The following is a 16,212-nucleotide window of genomic DNA, read 5'->3' as shown; positions in this document are numbered from 1 at the left end:
TGTAAAGTACAAACCATTGGTAGTATAAGCATCTTTGACAATGAACTAAAATTAATAGTAATATTTGAGCAGTATTATACTTCCTGAGAGATCTTCTCAGTTATTAAACCCTCATAATCACCATGTTATATAGTTAGAGATGAATTTAGAGCAGTGTTTTTTTCAAAAATTTTCTTACTACAACTAAAATTAAAAAACAAAGGTTACATCACAATATATGTGCAAATACACAGGTATTTAACTAAAACAAAAAAAGTGTATAAAATTACCTACTCTTACTATATACAATGTACTCCAATATTTGTACACTATTCTGTCTTTTTCTTTGTTTAATACTGTCCTACTACATAGAATTCACATCTAAAATACAATTTCTGAAACAGTGGCTTACAAACTACTGAGTTTAAACCAAGGCTCTTATAGAACAAACATCCAGGAATAGAGTCAGAGCCAGACAGAAATCCTGGTCTGAGCGCAGGAGACAGACCCACGTTGAAGATAAAGAGTAAAGATCCTTAGCACACTGGTGATCCATGAAGTAGTATGAATATGATCAAAGGGAAGGTGTATGGGGAAAAGGTTGAGGTTTGATGTGCTTTAATACTTCAGTCCTTGGCATCCAGTCCCAAGGATGTTATTTTTCAATCTGTTGAAATGTCAAAGCAGGACTCACTTCTAGATCTGCTTTTGAATCTTGGAGTGCTACATAATGTTTTCCTCAGTTCAAACACATATAGGAATACTTAGATTCTCAAAAATAGTTTAATCTGACTTCTCTGTTTCTGTTTCCTAACTTCTTTCTCATTGCTGAGCATTACATAATCTTTTCTTTTTCTTTCGATGAAAGCTTACTGATGAAAGCATGTAGTAGAATTCGGGAAAAGTGACTGCAAGAGAACTTAGCTTTAAATTACAAATGATAACAAAGAAGGCCTCCTTTGGCACCTCGGTAGCTCAGTTAAGCCGCTGGCTGCCTTCATGTCAGGTCATGATCACAGGGTTTTGGGATCCAGCCTGCCTCAGGTGCCCTGTCAGCGGGGAGCTTGCTTCTCCCTCTCCCACTCTCCTTGCTTGTGCTCTCCCTCTCTCTGTCAAATAAATAAATAAAATCTTCTAAAAAAATAAAAAATAAATTAACACATGCCAGTCTACTGTTGAACTCAAACACATCTTCAACAAGTACCTTTGGATTCTTCAAGATCAAAAACTATGGCTGATTTTAAAGAGCTTCTTGCAGTTTTTTAGATTCATGGGGGGTGTTTTAGGTTTTAAGAACTTCTGAAGGACATTAACATTCTCTCTCATTTTATAACCAAAGAGTTTCAATGTGGTTAATATTGTATTCTTTGGATTAATTTCATTTGCTCAATAAAAGCTAATAGAATAACTTTTTGTCTCTCATTATTTCTATAATCTCAACATCATCATAAAAATACTGAGTCTTCCTTTTCAAGATAATGACAAGGACATTCTGTAATGAAGCAACTTGTTTCTTGCATTTCAGAATGATATATGAGTCCTTCCCCCAATTACAGATTATAAAGATCTATCACAAGTAGTTTCACATAAAAAAAAATCTTGTTATCATCTGAGAGAAGACATGGTCAGATAGCAACATATGATTGCCCTATCTTAATTTATACATTGGTCCAATTTTCTATATTTTTTTGAAACAAAAGAATGAAACTTAGTAGGTAAATAAGTATAACCCATTGCATTAGGTTTCATATTTTGAAATCTAGAAGCATGACAGGCATTACTGTCATTTATCAATGAGAAAACCAGGGTCTCAAAAGGCGGAGTGACTCATCGAAGTGGGTACACTTAGGTCAACAAACCAAGTTACTGAAGTTTGGTGATGTTTCCACTGGTGAAATAAGAATAAAATAATGAAAAAATAATAAACAATCCACCAAAGAACTTACATAATTCACTTGTAAGACTTTTTTCCATCAGGGAAACACTCCATTATTTAGCTGGATTGATGGAGGATAAGTGAATAAATAATCAAATATTCAAAGAAACCCAACTATTCCTTATGATAAAAATAAATGCAACTGAAATAATGTCCTGTATTATTAGATATTAAGTGACACCTCAGCCATGAAGACCACATGACAGGTTGAGAGTTCTCAATGTTTTGTGGGACCCCTACCTTTGTCACTGTCCTTCCCATTCTCCAATGGTTACATTAGATTTCCACTCCGAAATCACCCCAAACACAAATTTTTATTTTTGCAAAGTAAACCTGCCTGATGTTTCCACTAAGATATGTAATGTTATCAATAAGCTATCACTTGTGGGAGCTTCAAATAAGAAGTGAAATGTAAGACTTTTAAGAGGGCCCAGATTTTCTTGAAAGGCCAATGAGACCATGTCTGTTCAGCCAGAGAATAAGAGACTCAAGGACTCGAGAAGGTTCATTGGAAGTTTTCAAACAACCAAAGTGGGGTGGGGGGGGAGTCTATTTCATTTTCACTGAGAAGAGGTATAAAAAGGAAAGATTTATACTAAGGCAAAAGAATTCAGACTACAGAGCAGTTGGCAAGGACTCCCCGCCTAAAGAAAGACATAGCAAGAGGGACTACTTCTCCAGAGGCTTTTAAGAAAAGGCAAACAAGTAGCCTTTGTGAATTGCTTAAAAGTAGGCACAGATTCACCCACGTACAAGATGATGCCCTTTCCTACATTAAGAGTTCCAAACTGCTTTAGCATTTTTTATGACTTCTTTGCTTTTATGCTGAGAAAATGTTTCACCCACCCAACAGCAGATAAATATCAACTGTATTTTAGATTTGCATTTTTTACATTTAATTCTCTAATTCAGCTGGAATTTATCCTGATGAATGGTATGAGAATGGTCTTCATATTTTTCCCCAAAAGTTTTTTCAGTTATTCTAGTGATTACTAGTATATTTATAACTAGCTTAGGTATTTTGTTATAGCCAAGGAATATCTAGCATTTCCCTAAATTTCCATCATTAAGGAGTACCTAACCCCACTTTACTCTGACAACCTTGATATAACAACAGTCATTTTATTTGGAGGTGATTCAACATCCTTAATTTGGCTATCTATATCTTCAAAAGCTCCAGCCATAAACCCTGGAGCAGAGAGTACCACCAGCAAGAACCTTGCACTAACATGGGCCAGAGCCCTCTGTCTGGTCAAGCACACCAACTAGGAACTCTTTGGAAAAAAAAAAAAAAAAGAATTGTTTTCCCTTAAGAATTACGGTGGGATAAGGACCCTGAGATAATGTGAAGAACATAAGAGCAAGAGGTAATAAGGCAAAGATGGCACGAGTCTCCAGAAGATCTCCGAGAAGTCATTAGACAAAAGAACCAAAGAATGGAAAATCTACCCTTATAAGATGTTTCCAAATTAAAAAACCCAGAAGATCTCAACTATTCAGTTGGATATTCCAGTGTACAAACAACCTGGTGAATTTCAATGGCATTTTCTAAACTTCACATTTAGGAAGTAGGGAACAGCAAAGAACTATTCCATTTTGCAGCCACCTCACAAATAAACCAGGAGCCAGAAGCCCAACTGCCTGCAGGAGCAGACAAAAGGAATAAATGAGCAAAGGGAGTCACTGGGAACTGGGCTTGAGAGTCTGAGAAGCAGTGGCAAGCATCAGAGAGAGGTTGCAAATCGGAGTTCATGTCTCTGGAACACTTGCTCCTTCTAGTGGTGGATCTAGCTATAGAGACGCACCTGTCTATGCCCAGGAAAATTCAAGACCAGAACTGCCAGATACGCCAGTTTTTCTCTTCAAAGAGTCATAAATTCTTAGGTAAGTTTCCTGTTTTTCAAGTTTGCAAATTAATTAAGTTTTCTTTTTAAAACACAAAGGTCAAACCAGAAGTATCTATCAGTCAGAGATAGATACTTCTTTGGCGCAGAGATCACTAATGCAGGAGCTCAGATTTTAACATTAATCAACCCACAAGTCACCCAACTGTCCAAACACCACCCCCTGCCCTTCTGTGCTTCCTTTGTCTCCCTTTTTCCTCGATATGGCAAATTATGGCAAGCTACACAGCTCACTGGGTTCCAGGGTACATGTGGAGTGTGAGTGAAGGATGCTAGACCACCTCATTCACCCCATTTAAGAGTCAGCCACATTCTGGTCTTAATAAGAAACTGCCATTTTGGAAACGAAGATGAATTACTATACACAGTCATGTTGTTAGGTCAGACTGCTGACCCAAATGAAATCATTTTTTCTATTATAAGTAAAGAATAAGTTCAAAAATATTTTTTTTTTCTTTAAGAACTCTCAAATGTTTTGCTTCACTATCAGTGACTAACGGCTCTCAAGGTCACAGGTTTTGCATCAGGCTGGTTTATCTCATTCTAGAAGTAAAGGAATAAACCTCAAAAAATCCATTAATTAAACTAAAAGTCATTTCCACTGAAAGTGCTGTAGAATTTTTAGCTTCTATACAAAGTAGATTGATTATCTACTTTATTACTTATCTATCTAGTAGCATCCTACTGTAATCCAAGTAAGTCAAAAGGTTTGAAGAAATGAGTCAACCCCACTGAGATTCAACCTATGTATCTGGCTTGTACATACCCATATATAGATTACCTTTTACCACAGACTTTAACAGGATTGCTATACCAGATGATTTTTGTTAACCATATAGTGAACAAGTTATGATAATCTAGAAGAGAAATAGAACATTTCTGCTTCTTCTTTGACTAAATAGGATCTAAAAATAAATGGTTTTCAATGGAGACTATCTTATACATGTTCACTTGAGAAGGACTGCATCAGGGAAGGTTAATACATTTTGACAATCCACACACATTATTCTTACTGATACCAAACTGCCATAAATTCTCCATTCTGTCCATCTTTCTCTAAACCCTGTATAAGTAATATTTTAGAGGGTGGCTGATTCTGATATCAACTTGGAAATAATCAGCTTTAATTCTTAGCTGAGACCAAAATGGACAATAGTGGCATAACGGACCAGTAATGTCACACTGATTCAAATAGAAATTTATTTTCTAAAAAAAGTTCCAAGTACTTGGGTTTCCAAATCAGATCATTTTTACCATAGAACATTATGAAAATGGAAAATGAGACGAAAACCTAAGAAGTAATTTTTAATCCAGTCTTTAGGGTCACTTGGGTCATTCAGTTGGTTAAGTGTCCAACTCTTGGTTTCAGTTCAGTCATGATCTCAGGATTGTGTGATCAAGCCCCACATCAGGCTCTGAGCTCAGCACAGAGTCTTCTTAAGACACACTCTCCTCTCCTTCTGACCCTCCTCCCTACTCGCACTCTCTCTCTCACTCTGTCTTCAAAATAAATAAATTTTAAAAATACAATTCTTAGAATTCTTATTTTACCAGTGGCACGATGGCAGTAAGTGGCTAAAATGAGAATTGGTTCAATGAGTCCATTTGCATATTAAAGAGCAGCAAGTTTTTGTCATTAGACATGATGTTCAAAAGGACAGAAGCCCTCGATCCTCTTTGGTTGAACACAAAATACCAAGACGACCAGTGGTCTCAAACTCCAGTAACAGGCCTAATCGTTTCACCTGTTCCCAATATTAATCTCTCTAAAAAACACTCATTCTTATGCACATGATTTACAGTTTGTTGTGTTTTGTTCCTTATCAGAAAACCTACAGAATCTTAAAATTTAAAGTACTGTAAGATCAGGTACATTATTCAAATATTGCTGATACTTTATTTTATGAGGATACTATGGCGGCAACCAATAAGATGGGAAGAGAAGGGAAGGGAAAGATGGCTAAACCCCACAGCACTCAGGAAAAAGAGTATGCAAGTGCCCACAAATTTACATAACAGAGCATGATACTGACATAATGATATGGTCATTAAAACATTTTGACAATAATACAATAATATTTATTGAACAATCACAATAGCAACAGGAAAATCTGATATCCAAAAAGAAAAGAATAATATAAAAAAGACCTATAGCAATAATGTGGATTGTTTTTCCTTTCTACCCTGCTTTTTTGACACTGTAAATTCTGAAGTATAGATCTATGTGAAGAATAGGAACAAGTTTCAGAGAATGATAAAGTTACTATATTCATTTGTCATGTCACAAATAACAAATAGTCCTACAAAAACCTGTTCCTTCTATGAAAGGAAATTAGCTTTCTAAATGAAAATACATCTCCCATAACTTGACTGTTCATGAAGGCATATCCAGAGTAGTAGATTTACTCTGAACAGTAAATGTCAAATTTACATTCTTCTCTACCACAGAAGTTGTACTTTTTTGTATAAAAATGACAACAGTATATTACTCTTTCTTAAGAAGTAAAAACTATTGGCCCTCACTTTGAGTTTCCTGACAGAGCTCAACCATTTTCTTTTCCTCCTTCATAGAGTAGGACTGCAACCAGGCAAACACCTCATCAGTTTTTATCTCAAAAATGCTATGGAGGGGCTCCTGGGTGGCTCAGTCAGTTAAGCATCTGCGTTCAGCTCAGGTCATGATCCCAGTGTCCAGGGATGGAGCTGCATGTCCATCCATCCCTCCTCGTCATCATCGTCCGTTGTCATCATCAGGCTCCCACCGCAGCAAAGAGCCTGCTTCTCCCTCTAACCCTCACCCCACTCATGATTGCTCTCTCTCTTGCACTTTCTGTCTCTGTCTCTCTCTCTCAAATAAATGAATAAAATCTTTTTTTAAAAGATTTTTTATTTACTTATTTGACAGGCAGAGAGGTAGGCAGAGGGGGCAAGAAGGCAGGCTCCCTGCTGAGTAGAGAGCCTGATGAGGCTCGATCCCAGGACCCTGAGATCATGACCTGAACCGAAGGCAAAGACTTAACCCAATGAGCCACCCAGGCGCCCCAAGGAATAACATCTTTAAGACAAAAACAAATATGCTATGGAGGTTTGACTAATGGAAGTCTCAAGACAGGGAAATGAAATGATTCAATGTCAATAACACAGACACATGTTCATTATATTCCAACTTACCTAATACACTGACAAAGGCATCAAAAAGATGAAATGTAAGTAGAGGCTCTTTCAAGTGACCATAGTAATCTGCTATGGTTTTAAAGACATCTTTTTCAAATCCTAAATACATAGGCTGCTTCAAATCCGAACAATTAGGCCCTGTTAGAAAAAGAGAGAGAGAGAAAAAGAAACATTAACGGGATGACCACGTCTAAGGATTAGTCTCTATGCATATGTATGGTGTGTACAGATACCAAGATCAGATAAGTTGGGGGAAATTAGCACTATCTAAATTGACATTATACATTTGCTTACACAAATATTCTTTATGTCTAAATCATAATTATAAAACAATGAGGGGGGCACCTGGGTGGCTCGGTGGGTTGGGGCCGCTGCCTTCAGCTCGGGTCGTGATCCCAGGGTCCTGGGATCGAGCCCCGCATCTGGCTCTCTGCTCAGCGGTGGGCCTGCTTCCCCCTCTCTCTTCCTGCCTCTCTGCCTACTTGTGATCTCTGTCTGTCAAGTAAATAAATAAAATCTTTAAAAAAAAAAAAACAATGAGGGAAATCATGGCTTACTTGGATTTTAAAAGAAGCCCACTCTTTCTTTTACAACCTTCTGAAAGACATTTTTGTTCAATGTAGATGATGATTATTTTCTGCGAAATATTCATTTTCCTAGTCTTGACACAGTTGATCAAGATGATAATTAGCTCACATATGTAAGAGCAAGTTATATAGCAATTTGCAAAATTTTTCATTATTTTATCACTGCTGTATTATGAAATCCTAGAGTCAGAGCTGAGTTTATCAAATTCTACCTTGAACTAAACTACTTCAGACTAATAAAAACTTACTCTTTTTCTTAAAGATATTCAAAAAAGACGATTTTAACATTGTGTTCTATAATTCATTCTAACTATAAAACTCACTATCTGATCTCCAACCAACCCTCAAAAGTTAGTGTATCAAGCAGGGCATATTCCAAAGTTGCAGTAACTAAAAGAAGCCTGGAACAATGCGGTCCCAGCCATACCCTAAGCAGAAGCAAGGCAAAGATTCTGTTGTATCTGGGACCAAAGAAGAACAAGAAGAAATGCATAGCTCTCTATAGATATGGCACCAAACGCCCCCAAGAAACCACACACAGACCACAGATTTACATTACCAAGTGGAGATACAAACCGGAGCTGCCCATGCCTTGAGGGAAATGGCAAGCAGCTTCACCAGGAACAGTTTGGCCAGTCCTCTCAATTTCCATGACAGCATGGAAGAAAGGAGTGCAAGTGCACTGGTCAGTTCTGGGCCCGCAGAACACAAGACTAAACAACTAGACCCAAACAGATCTCTATTCTAAGGGAAACAAAAGATAAACCAATAAAGTTGAAAGAAACCCTTCTATCAGAATCACTCCAACTAAAGAGAAAGGATCAAACCAAAAAAACCAGTTAAACATTCTGGGCCTTTACATTTCAAGGCCAATGGGACCACATGAAAATGGCTTTTTGTTGGTCCCCTTAAAAACCCTCTTACCTTTCAATATTCTGTATACTTCTTATGAAATAACTCAATTTGATTGACTAAAATGAAAATAACAAAAGACCTATCTGTGGTACCATGTTAACTTAGCAGCCAACAGAGCCACCATTCTTGCTTGCTTCCTCCTCTGAAATACCCCAAGCTTAGTCAATTAAAATCATTAGCTTGGTATGGCTCAGCAAGCAATCCACACTGTCTTGAATTACTCCCTCCCAGATAAGTAAGCGATTGATGGTAAGCGGTTGTGAGCAGTGTGTAAGCAGTGTCCCATAAAATTTCCATAAAAATGCAAGTGTAAAGTGGGCCCTATGAAAGGAGGTCATACTTCTAAGACTTTTTGTTTCTTAATTATCTTCTGAAGATGATGATCATCATCATCTTCAGAATATCTTTTATAAATGTTTTTACTGACTGATCTTGGAGAATTGTTGCCTGTATCTGGTTTTTTTTTTCTTTTCTTTATTGAATCCTTATAATCTACATGCACAAGGAAGAAAAACACAGTTAACCTGTTTTTATATTTACTATCAGTCCATCATTCTGTGGCCAACCATGAGGCTGGCCAATAATGACAGTACCCAGACCTACGTGTATATTGGTCTACCAATGGGCCTGTGAGGAAAAGGGGAGTAGCAACTTTACAGAAAAGAAGGCAGAGGCCTTCAAAATATCCTGTAAGTCAGCCAGCCTATCCTTTCTGTTGTCCCCTATTAGATGACTTTAATGGGAATCTTGCCTCAATAAGGATAAGAAGGAAAAGGAACAGGTCATGACTTTGAAAGACTCAAAGTAAATTTGGGAGGCCAATGAGAATTTGGAAAACTTAATAATGTCACAAAACTATTCAAAAAGACGTGCTTGCCCTTTGGTCACCTTTTTTTTCCTTTGACACACAAACAAGCGTTCTTATGGATATGCCAACCACCAGCAAAGCACTGCGCTCAATTCACGTGAGCCATGTCCCTGTTCCTGAGAACTTCCACCTAACACAAGACACCTCATACATGCAGAGAACATTGTGAAGTTGCTCTTTACATCTTTCCCCTCCATTGTTGAGTAATTCCAGGTAGTCTACTCTTCTTTCAGAAGTTTTTGTGGCTTTACGTTTACTACTCCCTTGAGGGAAAAATTGTACTCGTCACTACATTTTGATCATCACTGAAAAATCTATATCACAACCACATCTTCATACGCATTACAGAACATATTGTAGCCTAGATTTGTTACCAGTTTCCTCTATTCTTTCGCAGCTGATCAACTTCCAAATCCTTGGTTTGCCAGGAATTCAGGAATGGGTAATTTAACTTTGCATTTATACCTTCTATTTCATCACTGCCAACTCTGGCCAAAGATATAATTTAAATTTAATTTACTTCAAATCGTTGAGCAGGAAGAATAAAAAGCACTCTCCCAAGCTGAACCACTCTACATCTTAGAGTTTCCAGAATATTAAGCAAAAACCAATGAAAATTTAATAGTTAAACACAGAAAACTTTAGGCTTCACACAAGCTAATAATTGTATTCATATTTAAAATGATAGTATATGATCATTGTCCATATACTATGACTGAAATTACCTAAAATAAACTGCATAGTTACCTTAATTTCATTCTATAATCAGACAAAACTAACACCAGATAAATAAATCATTCAGAGTCTACAAATTCAAAATTTTATTACACTTATATGTGTACATGCTAGCCCTACCCAAAAGGTTCCTTTCTGAGGCCATCTGTGAGGCTTAAAGACCCCATAGACCAAATATCACCATTATTAGTCAACCAAAATAACTGGAATTCTTCTTATTAAAATCCCTTGTTTTTGTTAAGCCATTTACCATTAGAATCCCTTCTTTGGGTTAAACCTTCTAAAAAATACGCAGAAAAATGGCAGTGTTAGTGAGATACTATAATTAACATTCTTTACAGTGCCTATGATATCCAGTGAAGTGAATATCTATGCCCATGAAAGGGACTGTGGAAGCCTATGCAAATTCTCAGAAGGACCACCACGATTCAGGCCCCATCATCTTACATCCAATAACTGAAATATCCCTTGTTTCTCCATATGAAAGTTCTTCTCCTTCCAAACCATCCTGCTTATCAATCAGCCTAGTCTTCTGAAACATCTCTTTATGTCAATAGTAGATTGTGTCAACAGTAGATAGTAAATAGGATCTGCTGAGCACACTGAGATGTAAATACAGGGTATAACTGAGAACATGTGTTTTAGAAATTTTTAAAAAAAGAGATTTGAAAAATAAAAGTGTATAAATTGTCAACAGGCAGCTATCTGTACAATATTATATTCAATGTAACTAATTTTTCTTCACTGTGATGAAACAGTCAGAAGACATAGTACGGATTTTATCTGTCGTGGGATTATATTCACCAGAAAAGAGAAGAACAACATTCCTTCAAAAATGTTCTGTAACAGCCCTTTCACCAAATCACAAATTCACTAAAAGCACACTGGTCCCCAAATAATTAACTGTCAGTCTCACAGGTGTCAAATCAATGTTCAGGCTATTGAACAAAAATATTTTCTAATTCAGGGCACTAATTTCTGTTCATCTTATAAAACAGGGGATAATTTGTACTTACAATTTGCCAAACACTTCATAGCTGACAGTACCCAATGAGGAAGCTCTTCTGCAGAGAAATGAAAATAAAAAGATTATCTGATTCACTGCATATAACTCAAGGAATTATATACATACACAGAATCATAAGAATGTATAACCTGCCCAAATAATATGAACATATCTGCCAATCATAAATCGCACATCACCTATTAAGAGAACGGCATGTGTAAGCACTGGAAAGTTTTCCTAGGAGCAGTGTCACAACATGGACTTGTACAGATCATGCCTATAAATTTCACAAAGGACAAGATGCACCTTTTAAAGCTTTGGTGAAAAGCAGGAATTTGATCGTTTATTCTGAAGAAACAAACAAACTAACCAGATACCCTAAGAATTGAAGAAGGAAAAGACAAAAAGTAAAAAAGTATAAGTTACCAACTATATTTGTGAATTCAGTTCACCAACCCCCCCCCCCAAAAAGGGGTAAATTCTCTATGTCCATTGTTCAATAAGTATCATTTTGCATGTCTCAATTTTCAAAATGAGGAATTATCACTGACAGACTAATACAGGCTATTAGTTTTGGGGCAGCCTTAAAATAATAACTTTTAACATTGCTACAAAAAAATCCCAGCTGAGACTTTTTCCTGAGTTCCTTCCCTCCTGGTCCTGACACAGACATCTGATGAGATGGCCCTGCGCTCATGCTTCTACTTCTCCATTTCCTTCACTCTGTGAAAAACTGCAAAGACACTGGTCAAACTGTATTAACTCTAATGAACCTGAGGCTTGTGGAAGTGCTCTTCTTTCTAAGAACTTGGTAAGACAAAAGATGACCGATCATCTAACTGGTAGGTAAAGGTATTAATGTTTGCTCTACTCAAAGAATGTGGAAGGATTTTAGATGTATTTCAAAGGCAATATCCCCATCATTTTATGTAATTTAATTGTATAGGTTGATATTAACCTGACAACTCACAAAGTCATAAATTTGTTTCTGTTTGCTTGGATCCTCCATTCCCAATATAGAGGCTACATAAAAGAGGAGGTGTTTCAAGTTTCAAAGACACATTCTGCTCCTGTCAGGAATCAGGACCTAGAAAAACCTCTTTCCCTTTCACAGCTGCTCAGGCTCCTTCAGGTAGAGTTCTGTCTTGCTGCCCAGGAGCCTCCAGCCCTAAATTTAATAATAATTTATAAAAACCTATAAGTATTGTACCATCTTCCCACATCCAAATGTCATTCTAGTTCCAGCTATTCCGAGAATCAAGGGTTGGAAGTAAAAAGAACCATTCCAAAAAATCCATCCAATTCTGACCCATCCTCAATTCAAGAGAAGAAAGCTTTAAAATCAGTTTGGGGATTCTGGCCCACTACAGGTACTCTATCCTTGTTTTTCCAAATAAAAAAACAGGATAGGCAGCTGCTAAATGTCTTTTTTTCCTGACTTGTAAACTGGCTTGGAAGAAAAGGTATTAAAAAATTAAAGCACCTTCAGCATTTAAAGGGCTACCTTTATTAACAAGAAAAAAAAATGACATAAATCAAGACTGTCCCAGAAAATCTACCACAGAGACACCATAATGAAAAGGTCAGTAAGAACCGAAAATCAATCAGACCCACTTGAAACCTAAAATCAATTTCCAAGATCCAGTCAGTCACAAACTGACTCAAGCACTCAGGTCTTAAACTTACTTTTCAGGGATTTTTCTGTGAATACAGAACTAATTAATGCCCAGCATGGCTAACATTGAACTAGCCTCCAGATGGATTGTGCTGAGGCTTTGACTCCTGGATGTTCACCTTTCCTCAACACTTCCTTAATCCACACAATTATTTAAAAAGGCATGAGATAGTGAGACAAGGCTATACATAATGAGGGGGTATATTTATTGAAGGTTTAGGAAAAGGTCAATAAAGCAGCAGATGGACCTGTGCAGAAAACATAGTGGGTCAAATGGGTCCAGAATGGTTTTTATGTACTTACTTGACTTGTCATCAAGGATGACAACTCCCTGCTTGCTCACACTATACACATTATGGATGATGAACTTGGAGTTAACCAGTTTAATGTCTAAGACTTCTTCCAAAGAATCCAGGCCAAGGACTTTCTGTAAACTGTAAAGATATATAATTAAATTAATTACTTTTCTTAAAAAATTAATATTACCCAGGGGTGCCTGGGTGGCTCAGTGGGTGTAAGCCTCTGCCTTCGGCTCGGGTCATGATCTCAGGGTCCTGGATCGAGCCCCACGTCAGGCTCTCTGCTCGGCGGGGAGCCTGCTTCCCCCTCTCTCTCTGCCTGCCTCTCTGCCTGCTTAATAAATAAATAAAATCTTTTAAAAAAGTAATTAATTTAATAAAAAATTAAAAAATAAAAATTAATATTACCCCAAAACCTGGCATGTAAAAGATCAATCTCAAAAATGTGTCATTTTCATGCATTTTATCCAATCTTTGGCAAAAAAGCTAGAAATTTAATATGATGAAAAAAATTTAAAAGATCATTTGATCATTAACAGATTGCTCCACTAATTTAATAACATAACACCTTGAATGCCAAGAAAATTATTTCATAAGTATAGATATTATAAAAACAAAAACCAGCTTATTCAGGGATGAGAAATTGCTACTAGTATGTTTGTAAGGGGGGAATAAAACTAGCTTTATGATATCATTTACTTTGTTACCTATAGTATAACAACTATCTAGAAGACCAAATTTACCATTGTGTTTCATTAAACATCAAACTTCAGGGTTACTAGAAAGTTCAAGAACTTTTAAATTTCTATTCTTAACTATTATATAAATGACAATAGAAAATTTCCAGAATTCAGTTAAATTATGTTGGCTAAGCAGCATAGCTAACAAATAATACAAAAATTTTATTTTTTATTTATTTATTTTTTAAAAGATTTTATTTATTCATTTGACAGAGAGAGACACAGTGAGAGAGGGAACACAAGCAGGGGGAATGGAAGAGGGAGAAGCAGGCTTCCTAACAAGCAGGGAGCCCGATGCAGGGATCAATCCCAAGACCTTGGATCATGACCTGAGCTGAAGGCAGACACTAAATGACTGAGCCACCCAGGCGACCCTAATACAAAGATTTTAAAACACAATTTCAGAAAATTAAATGTGCAGAGAGTAATAGAGAAGCAAAACAGACAATACTGGGGCGCCTGGGTGGCTCAGTGGATTAAAGCCTCTGCCTTCAGCTCAGGTCATGGTCTCAGGGTCCTGGGATCGAGTCCTGCATCCGGCTCTCTGCGCAGCAGGGGGCCTGCTTCCTCCTCTCTCTCTGCCTGACTCTCTGCGTACTTGTGATCTCTGTCTGTCAAATGGATAAATAAAATCTTAAAAAAAAAAAACAGACAATACTGAAAATTCTCATTAACATCAAATGCACATACTATGCTAATGTCATAGACTTCCATATCTCTTCTACGTTGGCCTCTGTCAGCTGTCTGCGGTAGACGAGACGGCAAGCTGGCACCTCTCCAATGGCAATACTGTGACGCTTGAACCACATCTCTGAGTTCTAATTGGGGGGAGGGTAGAAATAAAGAAAGAGGGCAAATATTTCAATAGATAGTGGTATGATTTTATCAGAAATTTCTTTGACTTCGTTTTTATAATTCAATTTAAAATAAGAGCTAGAAATATGAACAAACTTTCTTTGCATGGACTACAGAGAAGTGAAATATAACTCTTAAGGATCAGGTCACATTATAAATGAGTATTCATGAATTACAAAAGAATGATGGCAATAAGCATGACATTGACTATTTTTTCCCTATGGGAATTCCAACTAATCAATGATGTAGCCATGAAATAAAATTCAGAATTAAGTCAAATACCTATCCATATTTACACACTGTCCAAATGGAGTGATTGTTTAAAACAAACTTAAAGTCTATTACTTTCAAAAATTCTCTATTTTTTATAATCAAAGATCAAATAAGTACAAAGTTGAGCCACCCCCAGATCTTAGGCAACTACAGAAGGCAGAAAAAAAAGAGCTCCACAGCACAATCATTTACAAAGATTTTCTGTAATATTTTTTTTTACAAAAGTATCATTATAGAAAAATCTAATAAACTTGGCAAAACAGAGCCAGAAAGTTGCTGAATTACAAAAGAAAGTTGAAGACCATGAGGATTTGTTAATTTTTTTAAATAACTAAATTAGGTGTTCATTTTTGAAGGCAGGCATATAAACTGTTGCATTTGCCTACCAAACCTACTTCTAAAAGTTATCTTAAAGAAATACCATGAGGGCACCTGGGTGGCTCAGTCCATTGAGAGTCCAACTCTTGGTTTCAGCTCAGGTCATGATCTCAGGGTTGTGAGATCGAGCCCTACATCGGGCTCCGAGCTGGGCTCAGAGTCTGCTTAAGATTCTCTTTCCCTCTCCCTCTACCCTTCTCCCTCCATGCTCCCACTCTCTCTCTCTCAGTAAATAAATAAATAAAATCTTTAAAAAACAACAAAAAAAGAAATACCATGGATATATTCAACTATTTACCTCTAAAGATACTGCTTATTACATTGTCTCCTAAAAAACTGGAAACACAGTATATATTTAACAGTAAAGGACTGGACAAATAAAATATATTACTTTCATGTTAGATAAGATACAGATATTAAATATGATGTCAAATGTCTAATAACATGAAAAATTAAGCTAAGCACAGTGTTCTAAGTGAGAACACAGGCTATGAAAAGCTCAACATGATCTCATTTTTGTGTTAAAAGTTTGTATGGAAAAAAGGACACACCACAAAAATGTTAATATTAATTCTCTCTGGATGATATCATAAGTAATTTATTTTCCTTTGTTTCTGCCTGAAAACAATTTTATTAAATAAATGATTAACAGCAATAGTAATGAACAGTTAGTGAACACCTGTGTGCCAGCCACCATTCCAAGTGCTTTATAGTTATAAACTCACCTGATTCTCACAACAAGCCTATCCCAGAGGGTACTATTATCACTAAGAAAATAATGACATTTTTCACCATTAAGTTCACCATTAAGAAAACTGAGACACAAACACAATGAATAAAACAGAGAAACAAGCTCCAATAGTTAGTAAATGGAGGATCCAAGATCCA

At 36.6% G+C, this 16,212-nt stretch overlaps 1 protein-coding gene across 1 annotated transcript in view; it reads right to left on the bottom strand.

Moving 5' to 3' along the window:
* The window catches only part of DEPDC1B (DEP domain containing 1B), a 76,188-nt gene that overhangs the window by 24,370 nt on the left and 35,606 nt on the right, over positions 1–16,212 (bottom strand). Inside the window, exons 4-7 of the mRNA XM_080803801.1 lie at positions 14,509–14,636; positions 13,083–13,213; positions 11,115–11,162; positions 6,991–7,131 (exon numbers count right to left, since the gene is read on the bottom strand). Coding sequence (XP_080659927.1) covers positions 6,991–7,131; positions 11,115–11,162; positions 13,083–13,213; positions 14,509–14,636 — 448 coding nt within the window. The remainder of the gene's footprint in view (positions 1–6,990; positions 7,132–11,114; positions 11,163–13,082; positions 13,214–14,508; positions 14,637–16,212) is intronic.

Source organism: Martes martes (genome assembly GCF_963455335.1).
Source record: "Martes martes genome assembly, chromosome: 5".
NCBI lineage: Eukaryota > Metazoa > Chordata > Mammalia > Carnivora > Mustelidae > Martes > Martes martes.
Note: the sequence above shows the minus strand (reverse complement) of the source record. Positions and strands in the feature narration are given on the sequence as shown.